Source organism: Poecilia reticulata, chromosome 12, assembly GCF_904066995.2.
Source record: "Poecilia reticulata chromosome 12, P_reticulata-male-v2, whole genome shotgun sequence".
NCBI classification, from domain to species: domain Eukaryota; kingdom Metazoa; phylum Chordata; class Actinopteri; order Cyprinodontiformes; family Poeciliidae; genus Poecilia; species Poecilia reticulata.
In genome coordinates, this window is record NC_088841.1 from 13,996,152 (window position 1) to 14,015,861 (window position 19,710).

The 19,710-nt window shown below is 38.7% G+C and overlaps 1 protein-coding gene across 1 annotated transcript in view; it reads left to right on the top strand.

Moving 5' to 3' along the window:
* The window catches only part of ass1 (argininosuccinate synthase 1), a 30,470-nt gene extending 22,731 nt beyond the window's left edge, over positions 1–7,739 (top strand). The window contains exons 12-15 of the mRNA XM_008424338.3: positions 782–913; positions 3,151–3,307; positions 7,086–7,151; positions 7,271–7,739. Coding sequence (XP_008422560.1) covers positions 782–913; positions 3,151–3,307; positions 7,086–7,151; positions 7,271–7,319 — 404 coding nt within the window. The 3' untranslated portion in view covers positions 7,320–7,739. The remainder of the gene's footprint in view (positions 1–781; positions 914–3,150; positions 3,308–7,085; positions 7,152–7,270) is intronic.
* Positions 7,740–19,710: the final 11,971 nt, after the last annotated feature.

Sequence of the window (19,710 nt, forward strand, 5' to 3'; positions counted from 1 at the left end):
CTTTTTATGGAGCAAACCATCAAAGGGAAGAGTATGGCTTCAAATGAAGAAAGCTCGTCTTTACCCCTTTATAAGTTTCAAATCTCCGCCTGGAAATTTTTTTCTTATTTTAATTGTACCAAGTTCTTCAAATGTCCTGTGAGTAAATATATTTGCCCATAACCCGAGACTGGCTAGAAAGTGCAACGTCTCCCCTTTCAGAAACCGTTGGGATTTTTCAGATAGCGCAAAGTGTGGCGGAATTACAGTCCAGCTAATTTGGCTGGATCGTCGGCGCAACGTTCGGTCCGGAGAGGTTAAAGAAAACCACGAGAAGTCTTCTTTCAAATTTACCACAGCACCTATAGGGAACGTGGTAAATGCCTGAAAGCAAAATATGTGTTGCAGGAAACACTTCACATCACCAAAAACATATCTCCATGGTGAAATATAGTGGTGACAGCATGATGCTGCATCATGCTGTCAACGCTATACAGCAGCATGGTGGATGAAAAGATCAGTTCTTATAAATACAGGCAATGTTTCTAAACTAAGTACTGCTTAAAAACTACTTAGAGCACCGAAGCTACAAAGGGGAGTTTTAGATTAAAGCATATTAATAGGATAGAATGTTCTTTTCAAAAATACAGATCTTATTGAGAGTCTGTAACAAAACTGATGAAGAATTTGCAAAAAATTTCTACCATGTAAAATCCCAGTAATTTTTTGTGTCAAAAAGTCAGATGAATATAAAAACGTCTGCCAGTTAATGTAATTAATTTAATTTCTCTCTTCTTGTCAGGGATATACGAAACTCCTGGAGGCACGCTCTTGCTTAAAGCCCATCTGGACATCGAGACGTTTACCATGGACAAAGAGGTCCGACGGATCAAACAGGGACTCGGCGTCAAGTTCTCAGAACTTGTCTACAATGGTAAGCGTCCGTCAAGTGTTACAGTAGCTTATCCTTCAGCGCACTAGTTCTCATTTCTAGCATACAGATGTGAGAGGCAAGCTTGCCATGTACAAATGCAAACACACCAACAGCGCGGTTAGTGTGTGTGCACATGTTTGTGAGCTTTTCTTGTCTCAGGTGTCTTAATCCCCCCTTCTGCCGAGTCCCAGGTCGTCTGCACCTTCATCCACATAATAGGATCAGTGCCATTACAGACCGACTGCTAGGCCGCTCCAGTTATCCCCTCTAGAGACGTGGAGACAAGCGCTGACACACACACACACACGCGCGCACACGCACACACACACACACACACGCACGCACGCACGCACGCGCACACACACACACACACACACACACACGTAGAGGTTCTGCGTTCAGGAACAGGGCAGAGATTAAACCCATTGTGGGTTTAAATCATTAATAATTGCAGATTGCAGACGGCTGGTAGTGGAGGAGCTTATGTTAACAATCCACCTGCTCTGCATCTGTTTACAGCTCCATTTACCCAGACTAGGATGAGGTATCCAGATATGTGCTAAGTACATTCAAAATATAGAAATAAATGATGGGGTGTGGTTATGATTTTATAGGTATATGTCATACGTTTGTACATTGGACAAAATATGAACTAATTATTTTATTACATTACCTTTACATTAAAAATTTATTACTTTTCAAGCATTATCTTAACATATCTCAACATGTATTATAGCATAAAGAGAATCATTTAGTCATAGCATTGACAGAACAGGCATTTACATCAAAATAAGCCAAGATGCATACGTAAAGTGTCGCTTTTAAGCACTAGAGTGTGAATTTTGAGAAAATTAATGCCGGAGCTCATTGTGCCTTTGAACATAGCCAGACGACGAGGTGGAGGTCGGGTGCTGATGAGAGGAGGACCCCTGCTGAGCGGGGTGTGCCTGACCTCTGAGCATATATAGACTCGTCCCTCGCCCATCTGTCCCTGGGCTCTGATGATGGTTCAGGTCTGCAAAACGGCGGAGAAGAAAAGGGTGTGTGAACTTTGCCTGGGATGAAGAGACACAGACGGAGACGAATCACATAAAAGATGTTGCTTTAACTAATCTGTGTTTCTTGAATTGGAGTTTTTCAAGGAGCAGCATTCTTCTTTGTGCAGATACGTATATCCTTCATGCTGCTGCACAATAAAGTTGAAGTAACACCCAAAATATTAGTAGATTTAGGTTCCTTTTTCTACTTTTCTATTGGAAAGTCCCAATTGTTTCTTTGGAGTAGGGGAAGGGCTAAAGGAAACAGCTTTTAAGCCTGAATTTTTCAGATTACTGATTATTACCAATGATATATCATGTTTTATCTCACAGCCCGAATTAGTAACTAGGGCTGCAATGACTAATTGGATTAATCATGATCAATAGACTGTTGAAATAATTGTCATCTAATTTAGTGATCATTTGATCATTAGCTTGAGTACACTGACTCAACCCAATTCCTGAAACAACACATTCAGAGCAGGAGTTAAGCCAAAACTGTACACAAATATATACATTTTTCAGTTAAAATGAAAAAAGAAAAAAAAAACTTTTTAAAATCTGTTCTACTCAAAACTCAAAAGTGGCATTGTTTTACCTTCAACTTGGATCAAAATCTGTAAAAAAATCTTCCATTAATCATTTTTTGCTTTCCATTTATTAATTGGAAAAAAAAGAATGATTTGTTGGCTATTTTAAGTCAAGCAGAAAGAGTTGAGTTTTTCTACATTCTTATGTTAGTATTTTTCAGATTCAGATGGATCCTTTGCTACAAAGGATCAGGCATTCACTAAAGGAATGTTGTTATTACATTTTAGGCACTAATTGTTTTACATTCTTATGTAAAAAAAAAAAAAAGGTACTTAATTGTTTAGTTGCATTTTTTATGTATTTTTGATGTTGTATAAAAGAGACTTAAATGAAAAATCTGCAGAATGTGCCATTTGTTTTTATCCAGTTAATCGATCAACAATCATAATAATCAACGACAGATTAATTGATAACTAAAATAGTTGTCAGTTGCAGCCTTGTTAATAATTTAGCCCATTACATGTTCCATGTGTGATTCCAAATACTTATACGCAGAAAAAAGAACAACTTACAAAAACAGCTTTATTTTCTGTGCTTGTTGGCATTGACTAAAATCAGAAACATCAATCTTTTGCAACAGCTTCCCTCACTGCTGTGTCTCCATCGCAGGCTTCTGGTACAGTCCAGAATGTGACTTTGTGCGACACTGCATAGCCAAGTCTCAGGAAAACGTCGAGGGCAAGGTCCAGCTGTCTGTCTTCAAGGGTCAGGTTTACGTCCTTGGACGAGAGTCGCCCAAGTCGCTGTACAACGAGGAGTTGGTCAGGTAAACACAGTGTGCGTGAGTGTGTGCGTGAGTGTGTGCGTGAGTGTGTGAGTGCGTGCGTGCGTGTGGCTGGAAAACAGCTTCAATGAAGGCGTTCATTTATCCTAACCTGACAGACGTTGCTTGTGTGACTGTTCTGGGCACAGTGCGACTATTCCACATGTTCACCACTCAAGTTCTCTGATGACCCCCAACATCAGCATGTTAAACTGACCCTGCCTCACAAAGACATCAGAGAAATGTAGCCCTCATAGCCTGCAGGGCAGCTCCTTCTCCAAACCCCTCCGTTGCCCCCCACAATGCCCTCTTAGCTGTGGTAACAGTGGGTTTGTTCAGGCGACTGACCCTTGATGCCCTCTGGGCAGGCTCAGCACTGACCAAAGGAAAACCTCTCCATATGGCTCTTCATCTCCACTTAAGTCACACACACTTCAGTTGTACCCTAGAGTCAGAGAGCTAATGGTGTTTTCAGCTAGAGGAGAGAGGTGATTTTGCTCGGCTTTTAGGAGAAAAGTAGCTGGGTGTCATGGTAGTTAAGCAGGTCAGAGAAAAGGGGACGAAAATATGGCTCCCACAGTGAGAAGCACAGCTCTATAAACTGAAAGAAAGGCCCAGTAATTTATCACTTACAGAGAGTTAGTCATTTTTCCAGAAGAAAGGAGATAAACTGAGACTGTGCTCAGCTCTTTCGATCTGTTACATGCAGCTTTTGAGAAGAATACTTTGGTTTCAGGAAAACACACAAGCTTGAGTCTCTCTTTAGATAAATTAGAGTCAGTCTTTATCTTCATCTTGAGCTGGAACAACACAACTTTGTATCATATTTGTTCCCTAAAGCCAAAAGGCAGCATGTCGATTGTGCCAATGTAGAACAAGGGTCATCTCAAGGCACAGACAAAATGGTCCAAACCAAACCCAAATACATGCAATCTAATTGGACGGTATCCAAATGTAGTTTGAATCAGTTCGGTTCATTTTAATACAATTTAGATATGTTTATTTACAGTTCAATTCACTCCGAAATATTATAGAATACAGTTAAGGTTAGTAAATTATCAAATGCGATTTGGTAAACGTTATCTAAGTAAGCAGCTGAAGTTGCTGTTTTTGCAGCTATCGTCTTTAAGCAAGCATGCGGCAACAGTGGGGAGGAAAACAGTTCCAGTAAAACCTTGGCTTTGAGACTGACGACAGACAGTAGTACTTTTATTATCCTGGAAAGTGTACAAAGAGGTAATGACAATGATAGTTTTGTTGATAGGATTACCCAGATATATGCATAATAAAGCAGCACTTGTTTCTTTATGGCTTGGTCGGCATTATCATGATCAAATATAAATGAACAATTTTGTTATGTGGCCTCTTTATTAATCAGTCAAACCATATGAATGCGTTCCAAAACTAAAGAATACAATAAAACTATTAAAAAGCATCTGTAACCAATAAAACGCCATGTTATAAAAAGCATATATGGAAAGAGGTCCACAATTATGCCCCCAGGTTGCACTATCCAGACATTTCTTGAAAGTCCCTGCAGTAAAACTCTTAAATTCTTGTTTATCACATTCCTGAACACTCCTTAGAGAGTTTTTAATTTTTCATTATGTTTTTGAAAAGTGCAAATATAAAGATTTATTTTACTGTCAGATCCAAAGTTATTCAATCTTCACTTCAAATTAGCTACATTGGGACAAAAATAAATATTTTTGCAATAAACATGTTGCACAGGAACTGTTGTTATAAGGACTTTATAGAAATTCAACATGAAAACCTCTTTCTATGACTGCGGCAGTCTCAATGTTATTCAACTCGCTGAGCTGACTTCTTAAGAGAAATTTGCAAATCAGTGGTAATTTCAGGAACGCCCGACAAAACCAATCAGTGGTTTCATTCGCTGCATCAGGTGTGCTTCAGATGCAACACCTGGAGTGTTGACGTCGATGTTTTAGAAAATGCAATTACTTTTCTGTCATTATTTATTAAATTAAGAAATGACAATACATTTGTCCTATGCTCTCTAGGCATATAAGTCAGTTTGCAAATTTATGGAGAACTATTAAAAACTCAAGTCATCAAGGGTGTGCCAATTGTCAATAACATATGCTTGTACCTGGCTTTGACTCACCTGAAAGCAGAGCACACTTTCACAAAATCTAGCCACATTTATCTATACACACACACACACACACATGCGGAGGGACCAGATTAGGCATGAAACCCCCACCGACATCCCGTTGGCTCTCCACAGGCAACAGTAAACGGCGTCATTAACGCAGTGGTAATACAGCCCGTCACCGCACCCGTCTGAGATAGAAATGTCACCCTCCTCGCTCCTGGCCGGCTTTATTCTCAATTAGACTGCAGGGTTTCTTAAAGGAAAACACAATCACACACTTCCACGCACACACACACACACACACACAAAGTGGCGTATTCTTTGTAGCCACTCGCTCATAATGGCCCTCAGGTGCCGGGTAGGGAGCCTTGTATTGAGAGTTGATGATTTAGTTGTCGTCCTTTCGTTTTATAATGTTTATCCTATCATTTGTTGGCAATTTCCTCTTTTGCTAAGTGCTTTTAAAGAATGAGTGCAAGCTGTACGCCGGGACGTGGGGGTGTATCAGGGAGGAGAGAACTCGGTAAGAGAGTGTATTAAACACTGCAGGTAGAAACTGCTGTAATTACACAGCACTCTTTGCAAGACGCTCGCTGAGGTGTCTATACAAAGAGCGGTCTTGACATTAGACCCCCGCATAAGTTATATATTCACTACTTTTTCCTTTGAGAAAGTGGAAGACAAACATCAGATTACAAAATCAACACGACGAGTGGCTTACAGATGAGACGATTCGATTGTTTGAGGTTTTTAAATTCTTTTTAATGGAGTTATTTATTTATTTATTTTATTTTTTTGGAGCACTTGTGCACATGAACATGTGGGAACAGTGGGTTTGTTCAGGCGACGGACCCTTGATGCCCTCTGGGCAGGCTCAGCACTGACCAAAATCAGCACTGATTGATTCTCCATCATTCAGGACAAACAGTGCCAAACAGGGGCATTTAGAAGAAATCAATAGGAACTTTTTTTTTTTTTCAAAAGAGCTGAAGAGACCACGTATCTGAACATTTTAGTCGAATTTATTTCCCTTTGGCTATTTTACTTGTCATTCACTAACCAGGATGTATGCTGGTTTGTGGTCGTACTTGGAAGTGTACGATTCCAAGCTGGAAAAATCAAATGGAAGAAGGCTGATGTTGGAAAGCAGACTTGGAAATGGCCCTAAGTTTGCTTGGTAACTGAGCACATCAGCTGCCATCGCCAACAGGTTGTCTGACCACCAACTAAATGTTGAAAGGACAGAGTTCCCAAATCCAAGATCTGACTTTGAAAGTCAAACACATAATTTTAGCATCTTTACTTGCCTTTCCTTTAAAGTTTCCTTTCCTTGAACGTTAGATAAGGTATTTAAAACTTTAACTTATTCATGAAAACTTGGGTTTGAGTCTTGCACAATGTTTTTTCTCAATTCCCTTTGTATATTCACTTTAAGGAGTTTTATTCATGTTTGTTTAGTCAGTAAGATGCATTTTGATGACTACTAGTATGATTATTATTGATTCTAATTTTACATTTCCAATATAATCATGATTTGGTGATTTCTAACTATTTGTTTTATGACACAGGAATGTCATTCATTTCTATAAAAAAAATTGTTTACAAATTGAACATAACTTAAAAGCATTGTCTCATGTCTTTTTCTACTTATTTTCTCTTCAGCATGGATGTACAAGGAGACTACGACCCTTGTGACGCCTCTGGATTCATAAGGATTAATGCTGTCAGGTTAGTACTACTTGAAACTACTACTTGAAACTACTACTTGAAACCAAAACTACTTGCAATACAGGTGAAAAAAGTTTTACAAATTCAATTAAAAGTTGGTATTCTCTCTTCCTCCATAGGCTAAGAGAGCATCATCGTTTGCAGGGACCCTCTGGCAACAAACAGTAACTGTTGCCGTCCCGTGAACCATCTTCCTTTCTTCTTCCATGTTGCCACTGTGTCTTAAACTCTTAATAGGTTTAGACTTTGTTCCTCCATTGTCGACCTCTTGCCTTATTATCTTGTGTAGTGGTATCAGCATGTAAGCACAATAGCCTCTTATCGTCAAAGCTTTTTCTTAGGTGGTCAAGTGTTTAGAAAAACCTGTTTGAATTAGATCAAAATATATTCTAATGCGTACTAAAGTTGACGTTTGATAAAATTTTTAGTATTTTAGCTACTGAGTTTGTTTCCTTCTTCTTAATACATGTGTTTCTGATCAGAGGTTTAGCTTTGTAACTAAAACCATTAGCATAACTATCAAAACAGTTTTGATTGGTAATTTGAGCTGACTGTGAAGTAAAAATAAAATATACAACTTTAATCGTTCGAGCAGCAAGATTCAAGTTTGAATATGTTGTTTTTCTGCATTCAATTAGATGCACCTAGAAAGAATTGGTTATTTTGTCCCCTACATAGTCGCAGATAAACAATGTCATTTTTTATTACTCTTCTTGTCAGACATACCGGAACTCATTTAACTTGATTGGTTTTCTGTCAAATGCTATATTAGTCTACTTTATCCATTATAAACAATGATTTGTGCTATGTATGGTTTTGTTGTTCTGTCAACTTCAGAGGCAACGATGAAGAAACTCGAGGTAGTTTTCTATCTTCATATTACATTCCCTTTGCCTCCACAACAACCCCTCAGCATGATGCTGCTACTTGTCAGCTAGTGCTCTTACCACAACTCCTTCAAATTGAATTCAAGTTAATGTGGCCAAATTTATGACAAACTGAAATGTTAATGGATCTTAGATGCTACCTACAAACAAGGAAGTATACTGCTCAAAAAAATAAAGGGAACACTTAAACAACACAATATAACTCCAAGTAAATCAAACTTCTGTGAAATCAAACTGTCCACTTAGGAAGCAACACTGATTGACCCGACGAGGGTCCCCGTTGTCAATCAGTGTTGCTTCCTAAGTGGACATTTTGATTTCACAGAAGTTTGATTTACTTGGAGTTATATTGTGTTGTTTAAGTGTTCCCTTTATTTTTTTGAGCAGTGTAGTTTTATTTTGTCTGAAGATGAACGTTTTGAACGTTTGGTTGGAATTGAACCTAAGAATCACTGAAACTTTATATTGCATGATAAAAAGAAAAGCTCACGTTCATCTTTGAGAGCATCTGCTGACTACATGTAAACCTTTAATTTCTAACAGTCAAATCTACAGAAACATATAAATTTATATACACTGTTTTTTATTTTTTTCAAGTATATCAGTCACTGAAAGTATGAAGGTGTGAAACAGTCGTCCTCTTATTGCCGCCTGCCTGTTTAACTGTTGCGCTCAATAACCTTGGAGACGCAGCATCATCTTAACGATATGCAGATGGAGGCCAGCACAGGCTGATGGATCACTGATGATGACCGCTGGAGCAGAAGTGATGAGGCTGTTTCTGAGCACAAACGGCTCAAGTCAAACGGAAGGGAAAGCAATCGGGTCACATATGTATATTTTACTGCTCAGCGTCGGGTCCTACATTTACAGAGTAGAGGAACGCCTCTGAGTGCACATATGCACAGTATGGGAAGGCTTTTTCTTCATGTTTTTTGAGGGATTATAATGCCTCGCAAAAGCCACAATATTACCGGACAACAATATTTTATAGGAATTTTACATGGTTGATTCGCACAAAGTAGTGGTAATAGTAATTTACTGATGATGCATTGGTTTGAAACATTTTTCGAAATAAAAACATGAAAAGTGTAGCGTGCATTCAGCCAACGTTATTATGATGGCCTAAATAAGCCTATATACCGTAAGTACATTCAATTCAGAACAAATGCTGCTCATTGAACATTTAACCAAAAAAGCCACTGCTACTCTCTTAGAGTTACCATGGTAACTCTAAAGAAGCAGCAGAGATTCGTAATTCAGGTGGGGAACCTGTCAGCAAGACAACTATTTGTTGTGTTTCCCTAAAACAAAGGACAAAAAAAAACAAAAACTACGACTGAAAGAAATCCCCTGTGCGGTTTGCCACAAACCGTGATGGGGATACGGCAAGCACAATTAATACTTAAACATACTTTTAATTGTGCTTCATCCTGTAGCATTGCTTCATTTTAGTAGCAACAGGGAAGCTGATCACAGCTGATGTGAGCTGAGTTGAGATAAACTCTGAAGCAAATCCTGTTTGAGAATGCAAGACTTCAGACTCATGCAGAGGTTTTCCCTCTGGCAGGACAGTGACTCTAAACGCTCAGCCAGAGCCACACTGTGATGGTGTAAAATCACAGCAAATTCACATGTTAGAATGACCTAGTCAAAGTTGAGACCTAAATCCAACTTAGAATCTGCGTCAAGACTGACTGAGTGCTGAAATTGACATCTTAAATGTGTCAAGTTTGTGTAGCACAAAAAGACATCTCTATGTAATTCAATGCATCAAAGCATGGTGCAAAAGAAGACAATTGTGTGCGCGCTCATTTCAGAATGTGTCACGTTTACAGAACCAAATTCTTAAAAATGTCCAATCTGAATTAAGTGAAATACTTGTGGGTGAATGCCATATTTGGTTAATTCAAAACAAAGAACAAATAGATGCATGCTTCTTCATAATTTTGGTAAATCTGCCCAGCCATCTTTCTGCCTTCTGCTCTGACAGCTGTAATAATGACTTAGCTTGTCTTATGCTCCGTGATATTTGAACCCTCACAGCTGCCTCACTGCCACGCCCTCATCCCCACCACTGAAAGGTGTCAGTCCTGCGCTGAAGCGCCTGATACGCCGTGGGCCTCATGATAAAGTTCACAAGCACACGGGACCCCCTGCCAGGTCTAATGGGCAGTGGGGAACCCTCAAACCCTTTCAGTCCTGCAATGCCCCCTCAACCCCTGTTCAATTACACGGCAGGCGTCTCAGTCTTTGCCTGGTCAATTACCAGCCAAGCCCCTGCATTTACTGTCACGCATGCACTGGCTTTGGGATAATCAGTGTCCAAAATTGCTTGGCTGGAATTGAGGGATGGATGGAGACGTATTCAGATGAGCTACTCAAGCTGAAGGGAAGGAAGGTGGGACATGAACAGAGGCTCAGCACATTTGGTCTGGCATCGTGCTATTTGTGACCTTTTAACTTTTTTTTTTGGTGATCCATTGGAATTTTTTTGGACTAATACAACAGCAGCTTTATATATAAATATATATATATATTTTTTTTACAAGTACAGAGACAAGAAAAAGTGTCTCTAGAAAATGGGTTTTCTCTGTTAATTTGTAGTAAGATTTGGCTATTTCACACCTATTGTGATTTTTTTTGTATTTATTACATCTCTTTGTAGTTTTTACAATTTTTTTGTTCATATTACAATAATTTTTCTCAGTACAAACTGTTTCACATCTATCACAGTTCAACTTTCTTGGTTTTCTTAATAGAATTTTGTAGCTTTGGTACTTAAAAAAATTAAATAGAGAAACTTTTGATATATTTTTTGCCTTATTGCTTTGCCAACAAAATAGTTTGTTGCAAACAAAATTATAATCAAGGTTAACCAATTTTCAGGTTAGCTGGAAACCTGAAAATTCACAGTCACAGAACTGTGTATTAATGAGGTAGTGAGTTTATTAATTTACAAAATGTTATTTTTTTGTTTTTAAGACCTCTACCCCCCACTTATTTTCGTGCATGTGTTCCTTGCTACACATCCACTTTCTTACTCATTTACCACATCTCATATTCCACCTCCTACCTGCTTTTCAGCCAGCCAGGTATGAAAACTGCTCGACACCTGACCGCGGGAATTAATCATCCTTGACCCTGGACCAATTACCCCTCATTACCCACTCGGTGTCCACCTCTCAGGGGAAAGCTGTACAACAATAGCGCGACATGAAAGTCGGCAGCAATACAGGCCAGAGCCCTAATGGACACTCCTGTGCAACCTCCTTAGGAGGCTAACCTTCAAGTCCTTGTCACTCTTCCAACAGTGCTCCCACAAAGGAGGTTTTTGTTCAGGATCAGGGTCCGTGACCTCCTGAAATGAAGTGCACAGGGCATGGCTGCTGGCAATGAGAGGGAGCCTAGAAATCATTGACTCAGATTTTTGTGATGCTAAAAGTTGTAAAAATTTGTATGCCATTTGACATTACAGTTCACCAGTAGATACTAAAAATCCACCCAGGAATAACAAATATTTTCCTATTTGCCTAAAAGTTAAATGCAAACAATTTAGACATAGGTAGTTTATTATATATCATCATGTTTCTCCACGACGGAGGCATAAATGCGAGGAGAAGGCTAGCAAGCTGTGCATTCAGCCTATAAACATTCAGCCAGTGCAAAAACTGGGTGACCATAGCAGTGAATGACATCCAAACAGACGGTACACAGGAAAAAAACCTAAATGACAGCCATGACACTGGGAATAAACAGATGACGAAGCTGTATAGTTATAAGATCTGACAATGACCTGAAGCCAATAGGGAGAATACATACTGAGGAGGGTGATAGCTGGCATAACAACCAGGTGAAACCCTCTTGAAGGTGAATCGAAAACAATAATTTTTCAAAGTAATTTTAACCTAGGAGTCAATTTTTTCTAACTCACTCATACAGTCAAGATACAGACCTAAATGTAATATTGTGAGAAAACTTATATTTGATCTGCTGGAGTACATTTTCCTGGCATTGAGATAAGATCATTTTAGTAGTTTTTTTTCTTAGCATTCATCTGTAAACAACGTCTGCCTGAATTTAACCTTTTTCATAACTTCTACAGTTTTTCTGTTTTTACAGTGGATAAAGATAACAGGCTCATTTGATAACATGATATTAGAAGGTCTCTACACAGAAGGTGAATTATATTTGTATATAGTGAAAGAAACAATTTTAGATTTTAAAAAAATGTACACTTTCACAGTTTGGAAAAGAGAAAAAATATATATATAATTTTTAAGCATTGACACATTCGGCAAAAAAACAAAACACAGCTAGAGTTTTAGACTGTTAGCAGTTTGACCCAGGAATATGCCTCTAAAACTTTTCACATTAATCAAGCGAGTAGTCCATAGTTACAACTTATGGAAATTACTTTGAACCTAGCAGAGCCTAGCAGAGAAACAAAACATAATATAATGCTAAAACTGGAAGCCTACATGTTTTAAGACTTAGCTGTCTTTCTACAGAACAACACTGACTTATTTGTTGGCTAACAAAAGAAACAACCAACTAAACAAAGCCTACAGGAATGTCTGCTGTCTTCAACCGATCAGGATATTTTGTGGTCATCCAATCTGTGCTCTTCATCTCCCAGTTAGAGTAGAAAAGTATCACATGTTCTGTGACCTTTACTCTTAAAACACAATGAGAGACGGAACAATGACCATACAGAGTTAATTACAACCAATTAGATGCCAAAGTGGTTCTCCGTCCCCATGGTTGCTGTGTAACCTAAGCTCTCATGAAGGTTTCCACGAGAGCAAAAAATATATGCAATATGAATGTGCAACAATCTTCTGCATTAATGACCTCCCTAGATTTTAGTTTAATCCAACCTCTGGAGGTTTATATGGCCCCTCTTATTCCCTTTGCATGGTTTACCTGTTTGTATTTAGTTATATCTGAATAAACTGCCGGTTGTGTTTCCACATTTCACTTAATGCTGCTTTACTTAGCAGATATAAGGGGTTAATGGGCAGATCTCTGGAGGTTAGTGCAGAAAGCTAATGGGCCTGGTGAAGATGATGAGGTCACTCCCTTATTTCTAACAAACAAAGAGCGATTTATAGGCCAGGATGCTAATCCTGCCGGCTTGCTGTTCAATCAAATATTTATAATTGCACATTTTATTTTCATCCGTAGCATCAGATGGATCAGGATATATTGTAATAATTGATGATAAGTGCTTCAATTTACAATAATGGTGTTTTACGCAACCTTCTCTTAGCGTGATAGCCGAGTCTGGCTGAACACTGGTTGCGTAAGGAGAAGCATTTGTTGTATTAATTTGTGAATCAGTTCTATTGCTTCTGTCCCACGGCTTAAACGCCACTCATGCTCTGACAGAGCTGATCTGTCCTAATAGCTCAGATGTGTGCTTCATTCATACTCCTGAAACTTGATCTCCTGCTGCAACATCAAGAGACCATCTGTGAGGAACCATCAGATTAAAGCAGGATACTCTTTGCCTTCCAGGCTCGCCAACATCCGTGATTCCTGTCTGTGTGTGTGTGTGTGTGTGTGTGCGTGCGTGCGTGCGTGCGTGCGTGCGTGCGTGCGTGCGTGTGTGTGTGTGCACTTCTACCTTGATGTCGAAGCTTATTTTCTGGTGTCAAAGGACACCCATACAGTGATGTCCTGACAATCTATAGACAGATGGGACCATTACGGTCAAAGCCTCTGGCTTTGTTTGTCCTGAGCTGGTGATGAAATATTGATAGAAAAATAGAAATATTTTGCCTGCTGCTTAGTCTCGGCCACCTAAAAGGGTCAATGAGCAAGAGGACTTCTCCGTCTCCTGTTACAACAAAACGAAGCTCAACTACCAGCTACTATCGACTAGTCTGGAGTCTGCAGCCTCTCCTGGGGTGACAAGAATTGATTGCGTTTCCCCGAGACTTAAAGAGGGGAATTTATTTTAATGTTGTGCTTTAACATTGTTCACCTTCCATATCTGACAGACATACCGGTTACACCTTTTGAAATCTGCGTCTCTTTTGTTCATCAGGGATTTAGACAAGTGATCAAAACTGTGACTGTCTAAATGAGTCATGAAATCAGCTACATCTGTGTCAGAGTTTAGTTAATATATTTTTATTCTTAATCTAAAATAGGTTGCAAAGAGAATTTTTATTTGTTTTAGTATTCCTGCTTAAATACTGGAGCGTGGTGCTTTGGAAAGTAATTAATGCTCCTCGAATGTTTTCACATTTTGTCACAAATCAACCACAAATTTTAATACATTTCGTTGAAAGTGTTTTCTAGTAGGCCTTGTCAAAGTAGTGAATCAATGTCAAGTAGAAAGAACATATCTGTTTTTCAAAGATTTTATTTTTTACAAATAAGATCCTGAAAGAAAATCCAGTTGTTTTAACCCCTATTTCACCGACACCCCTCAATAAAAACCAGTGCAGCCGGCCTGGTTGCACTGGTTTTTGCTTTCAGAAATCCCCCAAATAAGTAAATTAATACACACCACATTTTTCAGATTTGCAGAATATTTTTAAACTATTAATACATTTGGGAGATCCTACATGATCGATATCCATAATTGCGAGTGAACAGAAAATTATACTAGGTATTTCAAATGTCTTACTTTGAGAGTTTTTGAGGAAAGGGAGCAGACTTCAAATCCACAACGGACTTTTTAGATCTTCATTTGAAAACTTTTTTTTTTTTTTGACAAAAATGTATCATTTCCCATCCCACTTCATTGCACATAAATAGTCATAAGTTACATTACGGTTTTGATGTAGTGTGTTTCAAATACTTGTAGCACTAAGAAAATTAAGCAAATGAAATCCTCTGAAAATTGAAATTTTCTCTCAGAAAACAAATCTAGAAGTTTTCTGCCACTAATACCCAATACATCAAAATGAAAATCGAAAATGTTTTTGTAGGAAACAAATCTTGTAGTTTCTCAAATGCAACTATCATTATCATCACTAATTTATTTTTACCATTTCCACATCAAAGCAGAAAATGCCCCTCACATTACTGTTTTTCTATTTCCCCCGAGTGAACACCAACACAGCGTGTAGATCTTAAATCAATAGATTTATCTCCTTGCGGCTCCCCCATTCCCTTTCCTCTCCTGGGGGTGTGCTGGTGGGGTTTGTTTGCGAGAACACACTTTTTATGTTCTTCGATCTGTTGCTCCGCAAAGTAGTGAAAGGCTTCGAGTCTCTACGCCGGCAGCTTTATCTGCTCCAGTCTCAGAGAACCCCACAGATGATGTAAATGTTTAATGGCCCTGGTTATTTGGTCATAATGGTGTGTGTTATGATGGATGGTAATGCAATGTCTTCTGTTGGCAGCTGAATTACACCACAGGGTATAGAGGCTGTTTTGGTTGGGTGTTTAACTGGCTTTCATAACTGAGCCTGGTAAATATTATCTGAAATACATAGAAAAGGGAGACATTTCGTTATTTCTGTTTAGTCATTGTTGAAATTTAGTTATATTCTTTTGCTTCTCCTGAATATTCCAAATTCACTTTGATTCAATCCTTTCACTTATCTTTGACTTTAAACTTTTTTCACATGCATTTAGTTCAAATTAAAAGGTTGAGCAAAACATGTTCTCCATGGGAAGAGTTTGACCTTTCATTTGACATTTCAATGCAGAAATGTTTTGAACCATTTCTATCCTTTAATGTCCCACAGTGGGGAAATGGAGGGGTACCCACAGCAAGATAAATGGAAGTGTAAGGATGAACAGTTACGCACTGGTAAAGGATATAAAAATGAGAACAATGAGCACAGACAGGACAATTTTATAACAAAAGAAAAATAACAATTGTTAAAAATGGCATACTTCAATTTTTTTTTTATGTGCAATTTTTTAATGTGCAATTGAGTAGGGTAATTTAAAGAAAACAAATGTGCAAAATGTGCATGTAATTGTTTGCTTAACAACCAACTTTTCAAAAACAAACCAAAAAAAAAAGCAAACAACATCGATGTGGAGAAAAACTCTCCATAACAGCAGCGATGTACGCACTGAATTTGCTGGAAGCAGTGATAATCACCAGCTGCTGGGTGGAAGGATCTGCAGCAATGCTCCTTTGTGCACCAATGCAGCAGTCTGTCACTGACGGAGCTCTCCAGTTCAGCAACAGCCTCATGCATGGTGGGAGACAATGTCCAACATCGATGTCTGTCTCCTAAAAGCAGAAAGTCTACAGCTACTAATCTTTTGCAAAAAAATACAGATTCACATGTACATCCAAGAAAGATGAAGGAAGACAGACAACAAAGCTCAGTTTCTACTTATTTGGAAATGTTTTGCTAGGATTCTGTTATTTTTGGATGTTTATGCAGGAAACGCTTATTTATGGAAAGCTCTACATATTTTCTTTCCAGTCACAGAAATGCTCTACTAGTGTGACTTGATAACCTGACAATTCTTTTCTTTTTTTCACTTTTTTAAACACTCCTTTCTGCATTTGTATTTTGGAGTTAGTAAAATTTGAGCTCAGCTTCCAGAAATATGAATTTAATGCTCTACAGATCAATCCATTGCAGTTATTTGAACATTATGAAGTTCATGGTAAAATCAGTGATTGATTTGTGTCCAGTCCCTGAGACATTGATACAATCCCCACCACCATGCAACAAAACCGAGTTGTTGATATTCTGAAATGTAAGATATAAAAAGAGCCTTCAATATTTCATAAAGGCATAATGTATTCAATTATTTAGACTTTTAGACAGATTGAATTTACCATTCAGTCTGATAGATTTTAGTATGTGTGAGAGTGATGTCAAAATTATACATTTCATTAAATGTCCAGGCAGCACGAAGGTTCTGGGTTTGATTCCCAGCCCCGGTCTTTCTGCATGGAGTTTGCATGTTCTCCCTGTGCATGTGTGGGTTTTCTCCGGGTACTCCGGTTTCCTCCCACAGTCCAAAAACATGACTGTTAGGTTAATTGGCCTTTCCAAATTGCCCCTAGGTGTGAGTGTGTGTGCATGGTTGTGTGTTCTGTGTTGCCCTGCGACAGACTGGCGACCTGTCCAGGGTGACCCCGCCTCTCGCCCGGAACGTTAGCTGGAGATAGGCACCAGCAACCCTCCCGACCCCACTAAGGGACAAGGGTGAAAGAAAATGGATGGATGGATGGATTAAATGTCCATGTTTGTATGCTTTAGTGAGGCTTTATCCCTTATCATATCCATTTGGGCATCAGAAAATGATCAAATGTGGTCTCAGTTTCTGAAAACAAAAGAAAAAAAAAGTATTTTACTCAAGCATTGAGTTGGTGGATCTGAATCAGACAGCAACTTTAGCCAACATTTCATACTTTCTTACATTTTTTACATTCAATCAACAGAAAGCTTATTTGGGACACAACTGACAGATGAAAAAAAGAAAAACTGCGCCAAGACTGTGCTGCCCTGAGAAATGCAATATGTTGCCCCTTTCACAAACTTCTGCTGGTGAGTGGAGGCGGTTGCTTAGGTCACTCCTGCTTTTTTTTCCTGCACATCCAATCAGTTTTTTTTTAAACGACATTCAATGTTAAATGCAGCACATCAATAAACATAGACACTTGGGGATATTCATTTGTAGCACAAATACTGCAATTGCAATTAGTTTGATTTCCATGTGTACAGTGTGGGTTTAGATTACTAACAGTTTCACACTTGTGTGCACAACAATACGAATGGCTTCTTGTGTTTCATGGTTAAAGCTTATCCAGCCACTTTTCAACTCAATGAGTTTGAGTGACACAACTTGGCGGAGGGTTTCATCTTCAACACCAATGGAGAGGATGAAAGCTTAGTTCTTTTAAAATGCCTCGGGACAAAGCAAGCTGTGGGATTAAAGTGCCGAAAGGAATCACGTATCTGCTTCGCTTTGGATGAATAAAAAAAAAAAAAAGCCCCTCCGTGGAGCTCTGCCTGCTGATATGCTTTTATCACTGTCATGCCTGCCGTTTGCATCTGGGCAGTATCTCGTCTCAGATTTAAAGAAACTCTTTGCGCCAGCTTGTTTTGTGGTGACAGCAGAAGAATTACCTGTAAAGCGCCTTTTTTTTGTCAGCTCACTGTGCAGAGAGCTCACAAACAAGACCATTTAGCTATTATTTCCTGTCAGTCTCCGATACACCCAGAAAAGCGGATGTTTATCAAGAAAAACTGGCGACTGTGGGAGTGGAACATAATAGGACAGGTGGAGAGAGTGGCAAGGAGAGAGGGATGGAGAATAGGAGGGGGGTTATTGGAGCCACGGAAAGGGTCTTGGTGTCCCAGTGGAGAGAAATAGTGGAAACCACCCGTAATTTTCTCTGCGGGATCCCATGTAATTGAGTCATTTAAAATACAGATACAGCGCTGAATCAAAGTAAAGTGGCCCGTGGTGGGAGAGGAGGAGGTGGCAAAGTAAAATGGAAAAAAAAAAGAGGTGAAAACTAGGAAGTAGAAGTGTGCCTCTTCTACTATTGAGCAAAGCCAGTCTGTTTATCTTTTTCATCTTTCAGGATGTTACCTGTCATAGATTGTGTTTTGGCTGCTGGTTATGTTGTTGCTTTTCCAACCATCGCAATGATGCTGATTTATATTCAAATTCATGCGAGCAACCTAGAAGAAACAATGTTTTACAATAATCTTTATAGTTTTGTAAGTATTGCTAAAACATTGGAAGGCATTGATAGTCTGGTCGTTAATGCCAGTGAAATATTAACAGCGGTTTGGCAGTTGCCTAAGAGTAAGAAAATTTGAGAAAGCTTTTTAAATTTGCAGTATAGTGAATCTGTTAGAAGCCATTCCCGTTTTACCTAAACTAGTCCTTTATAACTCAGATTTTACATTTAGGAGAAGGGTGAACCTCAACCTCTCATATTGTGTGTTCAGGGTAATGTGCAGTTTTAGCTTTACCACCACAAATAGTATTTTTTTTCATGTAGGAATAAACTCTCAATTTTGGTCGCATTGAACAAGAGGACCTTCTTTCACGTTTGCTGTGTCTTTCTTTTTTATTTTATCTTTTCAAGCTTTCAAAATGTTCAGAGCTAGGGTACACTGGTAAGCTGAATAAAACACATGGAAGTTATATGTGTGTCTTAACAAAATGGAAAAAAGTGTAGAAGTTGTGAAGACTTTTGCGTTTCTCTGCAAGTTCTTTTGAAATAGGTTTAGAGTTCACATAAATACATTTTTCTACCTGTTATACGTCTAAACTTACGGGTTAAGCTATTTGTTCACGATCATTGTCAACATTATTAGCACACATAGTGTGTACTTTTATAATTTTTTAACATTGCTTAATAGTGAGAATGCCTTTGGAATTCAAAATAAAGTCTTATTGTGGAAATTTATGGGTAAAATGTCATGTTGATCTTTGTAAAATAAATTTTTAGTGGTCCTGGATAAACTAACAAATTATGTGTTAATTGTATGAGTTAGGGCTGCACTGTGGTGCAGTTGGTAGAGCTGTTGCCTTGCAGCAAGAAGGTTCTGGGTTTGATTCCCAGCCTGGGTCTTTCTGCACGGAGTTTCCATGTTCTCCCTGTGCATGTGTGGGTTCTCTCTGGTTACTCTGGCTTCCTCCCACAGTCCAAAAACATGACTGTCAGGTTAATTGGTTTCTCTAAAATTGTCCCTAGGTGTGAGTGTGTGTGTGTG